The 11,683-nt window shown below is 44.0% G+C and overlaps 1 protein-coding gene across 2 annotated transcripts in view; it reads left to right on the forward strand.

The window, feature by feature from the left end:
* RBM34 (RNA binding motif protein 34) overlaps positions 1–11,683 on the forward strand; it is a 28,937-nt gene that overhangs the window by 8,675 nt on the left and 8,579 nt on the right. The window contains exons 5-6 of one of the 2 annotated variants that reach the window (XM_023216227.1): positions 438–497; positions 2,684–2,727. In XM_023216227.1, coding sequence (XP_023071995.1) covers positions 438–497; positions 2,684–2,727 — 104 coding nt within the window. The remainder of the gene's footprint in view (positions 1–437; positions 498–2,683; positions 2,728–11,683) is intronic. The other variant, XM_023216228.2, reaches the window with a different exon arrangement.

Consider the following 11,683-nt stretch of genomic DNA (forward strand, 5'->3'; position numbering starts at 1 on the left):
CCTGAAATGTTCTTAAAAACTAGCAGTAGGCCGGGTGTGGTGGCTCATGCCTGTAATCCCAGCACTTTGGGATGCTGAGGTGGTTGGATCACTTGAGGTCAGGAGTTTGAGACCAAACTGGCCAACATGGCGAAACCCCGTCTCTACTAAAAATACAAAAATTAGCTGAGCATGGTGGCGGGCGCCTGTAATCCCAGCTACTTGGGAGGCTGAGGCAGGAGAATCGCTTGAAGCCGCGGGGGCGGAGGTTGCAGTGAGCCAAGATCATACCACTGCACTGCAACCTGGGTGAAAGTGCGAGGCTCTGTCTCAAAAAAAAAAAAAAAAAAAAACCTGGCAGTAAGGATTATCGGACAATTTTTCTTAATTCCCTTTTATAGCACTTATTTGATGTCCTGAGAGTGAGCTAATGTGTATGTGTTTTTTTTTAATTTTAGAAGCTGAAATCATTTTTTAAAGAGTATGGACAAATAGAATCTGTACGATTTCGTTCTCTGGTATGTTTCATTCCCCCATAAAATTACATAATACTAAAATGTGTTGCATTTAAATCAGATTAACTTCTTGCTGTTAGTGAGATGGTGGAGCACTTTAACCTTTTGAATCAATAGGTTCAAATTTAACCCAAGAAAAGAGTTGCTCTTATTATCTACTGCTGACTCTTGAACTTTTTAAATAATGTAGTGAGTTTACTTAATAAAATGATACTCTTGCTATGAAAGTCTGCAATGTACTTTGTAGGGTGGATGGGTGAGTTATTTACTCTGTCAACAGAATAGGCTGAAAAGTTTTTTTTTTTTTTTTTTAGGCTGAAAAGTTAATACTGGTTATCCTTGCTGGAATCCTAGGCATTCTCTTCTTAGTCCCATCATATGCATTTAGTATGGGAGGTGGGTGTGATTGCTGCAAACAGTCCTTGTTCTCTGAGCACAGGCAGATCAAGTGTTTAAGTCAATTTAATATTAAAACTTTATAGAAGTGAGTTGGATTTTACCAGCTCAGCACTCTGAACCAGTTATAGCCACATTCTTTGGAGCAGGAAATAAGTATCATTTATATTTGGTTTTCCCATACATGATTTTTTTTTTTTTTTAACTGCATAGGCATAGTTAGTTGACGTACCATAGTGTACGTTTTTGGACAGTATTGCATAATTAATGTATATTAGAATATAGGAAATCTTTATTCTGTTTTTTTTTTTTTTTCTTTTTTTTTGGAGACAGAGTCTTACTCTTTCTCACCCAGGCTGAAGTTCAGTGGTAGGATCTCGGCTTACTGCACCCTTCGCCTCCTGGGTTCAAGTAGTTCTCATGCCTCAGCCTCCCAGGTAGCTGGGATTACAGGCGTGGGCTACCACGCCTGGCTAATTTTTTGTGTTTTTAGTCGACTCACCTTGATCTTCTCAGTATCTGGTTGCATTTGGCATGTCGTCAACAGCTGTAGTTGTTGACGTGTATTTCTGCCTCTTCCATAAAGTTTTCCTTACCTACCCCATCCACTCTTAAAGGAGGCTATATGTGACTGAAAATAAAGTGAACCTGAATATAAAGGGGATTCCCATAACTGCACAATGAAAGACACCATGCATTTTTTTGCCTGTTAAAATATATAAACTCTTAAGAGAGTGATATGTCTTTTTATGTTATTCATCAGTTTAGTTACACATATTTAAAAATTAGAATACATGATAAAATGTTACTTTATAAACTTTTCTTTTTCCTTAACATTTTTCTTTATTTTTTTTTTCGAGACAGAGTCTTGCTGTGTCGCCCAGGTTGGAGTGCAGTGGCATGATCTCGGCTCACTGCAAGCTCTGCCTCCCGGGTTCATGCCATTCTCCTGCCTCAGCCTCCCGAGTAGCTGGAACTACAGGCGCCCGCCACCTCTCCCAGCTAATTTTTCGTATTTTTAGTAGAGATGGGATTTCACCGTGTTAGCCAGGATGGTCTCGATCTCCTGACCTCATGATCCACCCGCCTCGGCCTCCCAAAGTGCTGGGATTACAGGCGTGAGCCACTGCGCCCGGCCTTTTCCTTACATTTTTCATGTGTCTTTCATCGTTGGTGTCTCTTCCTGGTGTCCTTCCTGTTGGAGTCATCTGATGCAATTTGAGAGCCCAGAATCTTAACTTCTCTCTGGGTTTTTGAGCCTGTTAAATCTGAGCATGATGGTTTTGTTGGAAAAACTTATCCTAAGCCACAAGCTTCATTTCATATAGCATTAGGATGATTGGCCAGGCACAGTGACTCATGCTTGTAATCCCAGCACTTTGGGTGGCTGAGGCGGGCGGATCATGAGGTCAGGAGATCGAGACTATCCTGGCTAACACGGTGAAAGCCCATCTCTACTAAAAATACAAAAAATTAGCCGGGCGTGGTGATGGGCACCTGTAGTCCCAGCTACTCGGGAGGCTGAGGCAGGAGAATGGCGTAAACCCGGGAGGCAGAACTTGCAATGAGCCGAGATCATGCCACTGCACTCCAGTCTGGGCGACAGTGCAAGACTCCGTCTCAAAAAAACAGAAAAAAAAAATACATTAGGGTGATTGTTTCTGATTTGTTTATTTCCCTGGAATGTGTTTGATCACAGTGTACTGGAGTTGGATATTTAGACTTCACTTAAAATATTAATTTGAGGTAATATTTCAAATACTGTCTTTAATACTTTTTCTTTCTCCTCAAAGATTCCAGCAGAGGGAACTCTATCCAAAAAGCTGGCAGCAATAAAGTAAGTCTATAATTAGAGGAAGGGAGTCACCTTAAATTTTCTTCCTTTGTGGCTAAAACGTGAGACTATTTCTTAACAATTTCATAGATTTTATTAATATAGTTGGATTAAGAGCATGCTTGACTATTTGTTTCTGTATTTTAGAGCCTTTAAGTTTGTCCCATGTTTTTCTTTAAGCCATAATGTAAATCATAGAGTCGCAGAAAATATTGCTGGAAATTGAGCCATGGAAATTTTACGTATGTTTTTAGTGTTTGGAAGAGACTGTAAAGCTTCATGTCTGAATTTTCTCATACAGATTACAAATGCCTTATTTCCTGTGTTTTTCCAGAGAGAATTCATGTTTGCTTGTGCTGGTCACCTGGGTATACTGCCAGCCTGTGACCACTTGATATTCTCTGTCTGAGGGTTTTGGACCATACTGGTAATGGCTTGTTTCCAGTGCTCGGGATTTTTTTGTTTCCCACTCAGTGCCAAGAATGAAACATACAAGTCTCCTTGTTCGCTTTTCCATATGGAAGGCTTATTTTTCACTTACCTTCAGCTTTATGCTGGTTTCCTATTAGTCTCATATTGGGTGTTTCATATGGTACGTGAAATGTTGAAGTTTATGATCAGAGATTTCTTTATATTAGATAAAATATAATGTATTTTAGAGACATTTCTGGGAATCCTGTTCTATCAAACTTTTGTATGACAACAGTCCCTTTGGACATCTTGGTGACTCCATTTCAATATTCAGTCTTCATTTGGAGTTATTTCGCTGACCAGGTCTTCGCGTTTTTCCTCATAACCATCGCAGTGCCAGGTGTATAGTTAAGTTTTGATGACTATATAGGTTCCCACAGTGTTTACTGAGGTAACCAAAGATGCAGATCCTCCTAGATACCAGGCATTGTTCAGTCCTATGGATACTAAAAACTTTTTTTTTTTTTTTTTTTTGAGACAGAGTCTTGCTCTGTCACCCAGGCTGGAGTGCAGTGGCCAGATCTCAGCTCACTACAAGCTCCGCCTCCCGGGTTTACGCCATTCTCCTGCCTCAGCCTCCCGAGTAGCTGGGACTACAGGCGCCCGCCACCTCGCCCAGCTAGTTTTTTCTTTTTTTTTTTTTTTTTTGCATTTTTTAGTAGAGACGGGGTTTCACCGTGTTAGCCAGGATGGTCTTGATCTCCTGACCTCGTGATCTGCCCGTCTTGGCCTCTGAAAGTGCTGGGATTACAGGCTTGAGCCACCACGCCCGGCCACTAAAAACTTTAGTAAGATACAACTCTTCTTTTTGAGTCATACTTTTATTTCTGTATGAGGTTGAAACCCAGGAGCCTAAATTTGAACAGAAACAGAGGTTCTGACAGGTGTATGTACAAGTACTACTGAGGAGTTTAGCAGGATATGTTAGAAAATTGGAATTTTCACACCAATACCGTCAGCTTCTCCTCCAGCCCCATCTCATTGTTTTTTTGTTTGTTTTGTTTTGTTTTTTTTTTTGAGACAGAGTCTCGCTCTGTCGCCCAGGCTGGAGTGCAGTAGCGCTATCTCGGCTCACTGCAAGCTCCGCCTCCTGGGTTCACGCCATTCTCCTGCCTCAGCCTCCCGAGTAGCTGGGACTACAGGCGCCCGCCACCTCGCCCGGCTAGTTTTTCATATTTTTTAATAGAGATGGGGTTTCACTGTGTTAGCCAGGATGGTTTCGATCTCCTCACCTCATGATCCGCCCGTCTCGGCCTCTCAAAGTGCTGGGATTACAGGCTTGAGCCACCGTGCCCGGCCTGTTTTGTTTTGTTTTTAACATACAAGCTCTTGCTGTGTCACCCAGACTGGAGTACAGTGGCAAGATCTTGGCTTACTGTAACCTTAAACTTTTGGGCTCAAGTGATGCTCCCATCTCAGCATCCCCAGTAGCTGGGACTACAGATGTGCACACCACCCTGGCTATTTTATTTTAATTTTATTTATTTATCTTATTATATTTTAATTTTTTATTTTAATTTTAATTTTAATTTATTTTATTTTTTATCTTATTTTTTATTTATTTTATTTATTGTATTGTATTGTATTGTATTTTAATTTAATTTTATTTTATGACACAGAGTCTCATTATGTTTTTCAGGCTAGTCTTGAACCCCTGGCTTCAAGACTTCTGCCTCAGCCTTCTAAAACAGTGGGATTACGAGCATGAGCCACTGCCTTTTTGTTGTTGTTTTTAATTTAAAACGTAATGATGGCTGGATGTGGTGGCTCACAACTGTAATCCCAGCACTTTGGGAGGCCGAGGTGGGTGGATCACATGAGGCCAGGAGTTTGAGACCAGCCTAGCCAACATGGCAAAACACTGTCCCTACTAAAAATAGAAAAATTAGCAGGGTGTGGTGGCTCATGCCTGTAGTCCCAGCTACTTGGGAGGCTGAGGCAAGAGAATTGCTTGAACCCAGGAGATGAAGGTTGCAGTGAGCCCAGATTGTGCCATTGCACTCCACCCTTGGCAACAGAGTGAGACTCTGTCTCAAAATAAAAAAATAAAAAAAATTTAATTATATACCTTTTCTCTAGTCAGCCAATTCCCTACCCTAGGCAAGTGTTTTTAGTTTCTTTTTTTTTTTTGGAGACAGAGTCTCGCTGTGTCGCCCAGGCTGGAGTGCAGTGGCCAGATCTCAGCTCACTGCAAGCTCCGCCTCCCGGGTTTACGCCATTCTCCTGCCTCAGCCTCCCTAGTAGCTGGGACTACAGGCGCCCCCCACCTCGCCCGGCTAGTTTTTTGTATTTTTTAGTAGAGACGGGGTTTCACCGTGTTAGCCAGGATGGTCTCGATCTCCTGACCTTGTGATCCGCCTGTCTCGGCCTCCCAAAGTGCTGGGATTACAGGCTTGAGCCACCGCGCCCGGCGGGTATCAGTTTTTAAATGCTAAGATGTCTCTAGAAGCTTACATAAGAAACTAAAAACAGGCTGGGCGCGGTGGCTCAAACCTGTAATCCCAGCACTTTGGAAGGCCGAGACGGGCGGATCAGGAGGTCAGGAGATCGAGACCATCCTGGCTAACCCGGTGAAACTCCGTCTCTACTAAAAAATACAAAAAACTAGCCGGGCGAGGTGGCGGGCGCCTGTAGTCCCAGCTACTCGGGAGGCTGAGGCAGGAGAATGGCGTAAATCTGGGAGGCGGAGCTTGCAGTGAGCTGAGATTGCGCCACTGCACTCCAGCCTGGGCGACAGAGCGAGACTCCCTCTCAAAAAAAAAAAAAAGAAAAAAAACCTGATACGCATATATGTTCTTCTTTCCACGTAAAACATTTTAACTCACTGGTATTCAACATATACACTACTCCACACCTTCCCTTTTTCTACTTGGTACAACTTGGAGATCTGTTTATATTGGTGTGAAAGTGATTATTTTTACAGCATTTTTTAAAAATGCCCTTTTTCTTAGAGTATTCTGTAGGTGTGCCTTAATTTATTTTATCAAATCTCCCACTGATGGACGTAAAGTTTTTTCCCAGTCTCATGGCCATTACAAATAATGCTAGAGGCCAGGTGCAGTGGCTCATGCCTGTAATCCCAGCACTGTTACAGGCCAAGGGAGGCAGATCACTTGAGCCCAGGACCTCCCTGGACAAAATGGCAAAACCCCATCTCTACAAAAAATTAGCTGGGCATGATGCCGTGCGCTGTAGTCCCAGCTACTTGGGAATCAGATGAAGGAATACCTGAGCTCAGGAGATGGAGCTGTGATTGCGCCACTGGCACTCCAGCCTGAGTGACAGAGTGAGACCCTGTCTTCAAAAAACAAAAACAAAAACAAAAATCCTTGCTGTAATATTTTAGCTGGTCATGGAGGCACGACTCTGTAGTCCCAGCTTCTTAGGAAGCTGACGTGGGATGGTGACTTGAGCCCAGGAGCTTGAGGCTGCAGTGAACTGTGATCACAGCACTGCACTGTAGCCTGAGCGATAAGCAAGACCCGCTCTCTCAAAACAAAACAGATAATGTTGGAGTAAATGAGTGACCTTGTACTCAGGTAATTTTGTACACGAGCTAACTTATCTGTAGGATAAACTTCTAGCAGTGGCATTGCTCAGTCAGAAAGGTATTTGCATTCGTAATTTTGACTGCTGTCTCGTAGCGATTGCAACCTATTTATGTTCCCACATCTTTACCAACAGTAACGTTTTTTACTTTACAAAAACGGTATGTTAGCCAGGGAAGATGGCTCGTGCCTGTAATCCCAGCACCTTTGGGATACTGAGGTGGGTGGATTGCTTGAGCCTAGGAGTTCGAGACCAGCCTGGGCAACATGGCAAGACCCCATCTCTACAAAGAAATACAAAAATTAGCTGGGCAAGGTGGTGCACGCCTGTAGTCCAACTACTCTGGGGGCTGAGGTGGGAGGATCACTTGAGCCCAGGGAGTGGAGGCTGCAGTGAACCATGATTGCACTACTGCACTCCGGCCTGGATGACAGAGTGAGACCCTATCTAAAAAAAAAGTATATTTTTGAGCTTTGTGATTGTTGGAAACCTGATAGTTGAGTGTGGTATTTCTAATTTGAATTTCTCTTATGAGTGAGCATCTTGTCATGTAATTTAAGTCATTTGTGCTTTGTTTTATTTGAATTATTAATCTTACTGATCTGTGGGATGTTCATGAAATCAGCCTTTTGTGACATGAATTATAAATATTTTTTCTCTATTTGTCATTTGCTATTTATTTATTTAATTTATTTTTTGAGATGGAGTTTTGCTTTTGTTGCCCAGGCTAGAGTGCAATGGTGTGATCTCAGCTCACTTCCACCTCCGCTTCCCCGGTTAAAGTGATTCTCCTGCTTCAGCCTCCTGAGTAGCTGGAATTACAGGCATGTGCCACTACGCCTGGCTAATTTTGTATTTTTAGTAGAGACAGGGCTTCCCCATGTTGGTCAGACTGGTCTCGAACTCGCGACCTCAGGTGATCTGCCCCCCTCGGCCTCCCGAAGTGCTGGGATTACAGGCATGAGCCACCATGCCTGGCCCTTTTTTTATTTTTAAGAGATAGAGTCTTGCTTTGTTCTCCAGCAGGAGTGCAGTGACGCAATCATAGTCCACTATAGCCTGGAATTCCCTTTGCTCAAATAATCATTCTGCCTCAGCCTCCCAAGTAGCTGGGACTGCAGGTGAGCACCACCACACCCCAGCTCGTTGGCTTTTTGACTTGGCTTATGGGAAATTTTGCCATGTAAAACTTTTTTCCTTTTTCTTAGAGCCAAAATGTTTAAAACCTTTTTTTTTTTGTTGTTTGTTTATTAAGGCTACTTCCAGTAAACTACACATATATGACATGTACAGTTTTATGATTTTAACATATGTAGGCAATCTTGAAAGCACTGCCGTAGTCCCAATACCGAACGCTTTATTTCCTTGAGTTTCTTCCTAACCCTCTGCAATATGTCCCTCCACCTCTGTCCTCAGGCAGCCATTCACTTGCTTTCTGTCTCTATGTGTTAGTTTGCCTTTTCCAGAATTTTATGTAAGTAGAGTCATCATACAGGATGTACTCTTGTCTAACTTGCTCAGCATAATGATTCTGAGGTTTGGTTTTTTGTGGGGGAGGGTTGGTGGAGGGGAACAGTGTCTTGTGCTGTTGCCCAGGCTGGAGTCCAGTGGCGGATCATGGCTCACGGCAGCCTTGATCACCTGGGCTCAAGCAGTCCTCCTGCCTCAGCCTCCTAAATACCTGGGACTACAGGTGCTCACCACCACACCCGGCTGAGTTTTTAAAGTTTTTAGTAGAGCCAAGGTGTCACTATTGCCCAGACTGGTCCTGAACTCCTGAGCTCAAGCAGCTCTCCTGCCTTTGCCTCCCAAAGTGTTGCAATTACAGGCTTGAGCCACCGTGCCCATCTGAGATTTGTTCTTATTATTGCAATGCATTGGTAATTAATTTGTGTTTATTGCTCAGTAGTATTCCATTGTATGACAGTACCATTTGTTTATCCATTCACCTGTTAATTGTGTTGTGTTGTATTGTATTTATTGTGTTGTATTGTATTGTATTGTGATGGAATCTTGCTCTGTCGCTCAGGCTGGAGTGAGTGGCACCATCTTGGCTAACTGCAACCTCTACCTCCCAGGTTCAAGTGATTCTCATGCCTCAGCCTCCCAAGCAGCTGGGATTACAGACACATATCCACCATGCCCGGCTAATTTTTTCATACTTTTAGTTGAGATGGGGTTTTGCCATGTTGGCCAGGCTAGTCTAAAACTCCTGACCTCAGGTGATCTGTCCACCTTGGACGGCCAAAGTGCTGGGATTATAGGCTTGAGCCACTGCACCCGGCCCCATTCACCAGTTTGAACATTCAGGTTATTTCAGCCTTTGGCTATTATACATAAAAATGCTAAAAAGATTTGGGTACAGATCGTTTTTCTTGAGAAACTGCCTGGTTGAATTGCCGGATCTTATGGTATATTTTAACTTTCTAAGAAGCTGCAAAATTGTTTTCCAAAGTGCTTGTACCATTTTACATTCCTACCAGCTATAGATGAGAATGTCAGTTGCTTCACATCCTCACCAGCACTTGGCATTGCCATTTAATTTTAGCCATTCTAAAGGTTTGCCAACCACAGTGACTACAGATGTTAAACATCTTATGTGCTTACTATTTGTATCTATTCTTTGGTGAAATGTTGGTACAAAAATTTTGCCCATTTTTTGTGAACTTTAAATTATTTTTATACAATTGTAAGGAGTTCTTTATATATTGTGGATATAACACCTTTTCCTGCTATGTGTGTTTCAGATATTTTGCTCCAGTTTGTAGCTGACTTTTTTAGAGGTGTCTCTCTCTGTTGCTAGGCTGGAGTGCAGTGGTGCGATCCCAGCTCACTGCAACGTCTGCCTCCTGGGTTCAAGTGATTCTCCTGCCTCAGCCTCCCAAGTAGCTGGGATTACAAGTGTGTGCCACCATGCCTGGCGAATTTTTGTATTTTTAGTAGAGACTGGGTTTCACCATGTTGGCCAGGCTGGTTTTGAACTTCTGATCTCAGATGATCCACCCACCTCACCCTCCCAAAGTGCTAGGATTACAAGCATGAGCCACTGCGCCCGCCCAGAGGTGTCTCTTAGAGATTGAAAGTTGTAGGTTTTATCGAAGATCTCATTTAGAGAGTGCTGTTGGCCAGGCACAGTGGCTCACACCTGTAATTCATTACTTTGGGAGGCCAAGGCTGGCGAATCGCCTGAGGTCAGGATTTCAAGACCAGCTTGGCCAGTATGGTGAAACCCCATCTCTACTAAAAATACAAAAATTCGCCTTATGTAGTGGCAGGCATCTGTAATCCCAGCTACTCGGGAGGCTGAAGCAGGAGAATCGCTTGAACCCGAGAGTTAGAGGTTGCAGTGAGCTGAGGTCATACCATTGCCCTCCAACCTGGACTACAAGAGTGAAACTCCATTTCAAAATAAAGAGTGCTGTTGTTTGTCATTTGCTTGGTAGTCTGGTGGGAGTGGGCACAGCAGGGTCTCTGCTGTCTTGTCTTAGTGTTTCTGTGTCTCAGGAGTGCACCTGATCAGGGCATTTTTCCTGGGGCAGCCGAGCTGTGCCAGATGCGTTGTACCTTTAGTGGGGATTGTGCACAGTATGTTTCCCACCTCTCCTCTGGTAGCTGGACTCCTCCCTTCCTCTGGCTGTAGGGGTCTTTTCTGTGCCCTGGAGTGACAGGGTTTGCTATCCCTCCCCTAGTAGCTTAGCCTTCTCCTCCATCGAGAGAAGAATCCCGGTGGGGCATTGTGCCTTTCCCACACTTTGGCCATTCCGTCCTCCAGGCCTGCAGCACCCATGGCTGTGATGTCAGCCTTTCCCACAGAGTGGAGGTCACTGGGGCAGATCCTGAGGATGGGTGCACACTCCTGCGTCAGCAGTCAGCAGCCTCCAGGACTTCTGTTTCAGGCCCAGCCCACACTGAACTCTAGTGTTTTAGTGAGATCATGGCGGGAATCTTTCCTGCTTGTCTGGTGTCCAGTATTTTGCCCCTGTGCTCAGCCATCATAGAGCCAGTAGAGCCAGGGCTTCCTCTGTCTCTCGTTGGAGGGAGCAGGCGTGTCCTTAGCTTCTAGCTGCTGGCTTTCCCCAAGACTTCAGCTCTCTAATGGCTGTAACAAAAGTTATGATGTTGTGGGTTATCTGGTTTCTTCTTAACTGGTAAGGGCAGGAGTGATGCACTTTCTGGCTTTTTACATTCGAGGTGGAAGTGGAACTCCAGCATTTGTTCCTGGGGGTACACTAGGATGTGTTGGATTTGGATGTTGTCAGCAGCTGTGTGTTGTGTGAGAGAGTAGGGCTCTAGAGTCATCTAGACTTGGTTTCAGTCCTAGGCCAGCCACTTGTTGCTGTTTCATCACAGTCACGTACCTCTTTCAGTCTCAGCTTCCTTACTCATAAAATCAGAAAACAAAAAACACCTGTTGGAGTTGTGAGATTAAATGAAATACATTAAATATCTAACTGAGTGTCTGTTATATATTAGGCATTCAGTAAATCACAGCTGGTTTAGTCAATACAAAAGCTTTAGTGTAGTATATTATTACAGAATGCCATGAGTCATGGCAAGCACTGTTTTCCAGTTCCCTTCTCGATGATACTCATTTGTGTAGTAGCATTTTTGTTACTTCAAAACAGTAGGTTGCCGGGCGCGGTGGCTCAAGCCTGTAATCCCAGCACTTTGGGAGGCCGAGACGGGCGGATCACGAGGTCAGGAGATCGAGTCCATCCTGGCTAACACGGTGAAACCCCGTCTCTACTAAAAAATACAAAAAAACTAGCCAGGCGAGGTTGCGGGCGCCTGTAGTCCCAGCTACTCGGGAGGCTGGGGCAGGAGAATGGTGTAAACCCGGGAGGCAGAGCTTGCAGTGAGCTGAGATCCGGCCACTGCACTCCAGTCTGGGCAACAGAGCGAGACTCCGTCTCAAAAAAAAAAAAAAAAAAAAAAAAAA

Source organism: Piliocolobus tephrosceles, chromosome 1 (assembly GCF_002776525.5).
Source record: "Piliocolobus tephrosceles isolate RC106 chromosome 1, ASM277652v3, whole genome shotgun sequence".
Lineage (NCBI taxonomy): Eukaryota > Metazoa > Chordata > Mammalia > Primates > Cercopithecidae > Piliocolobus > Piliocolobus tephrosceles.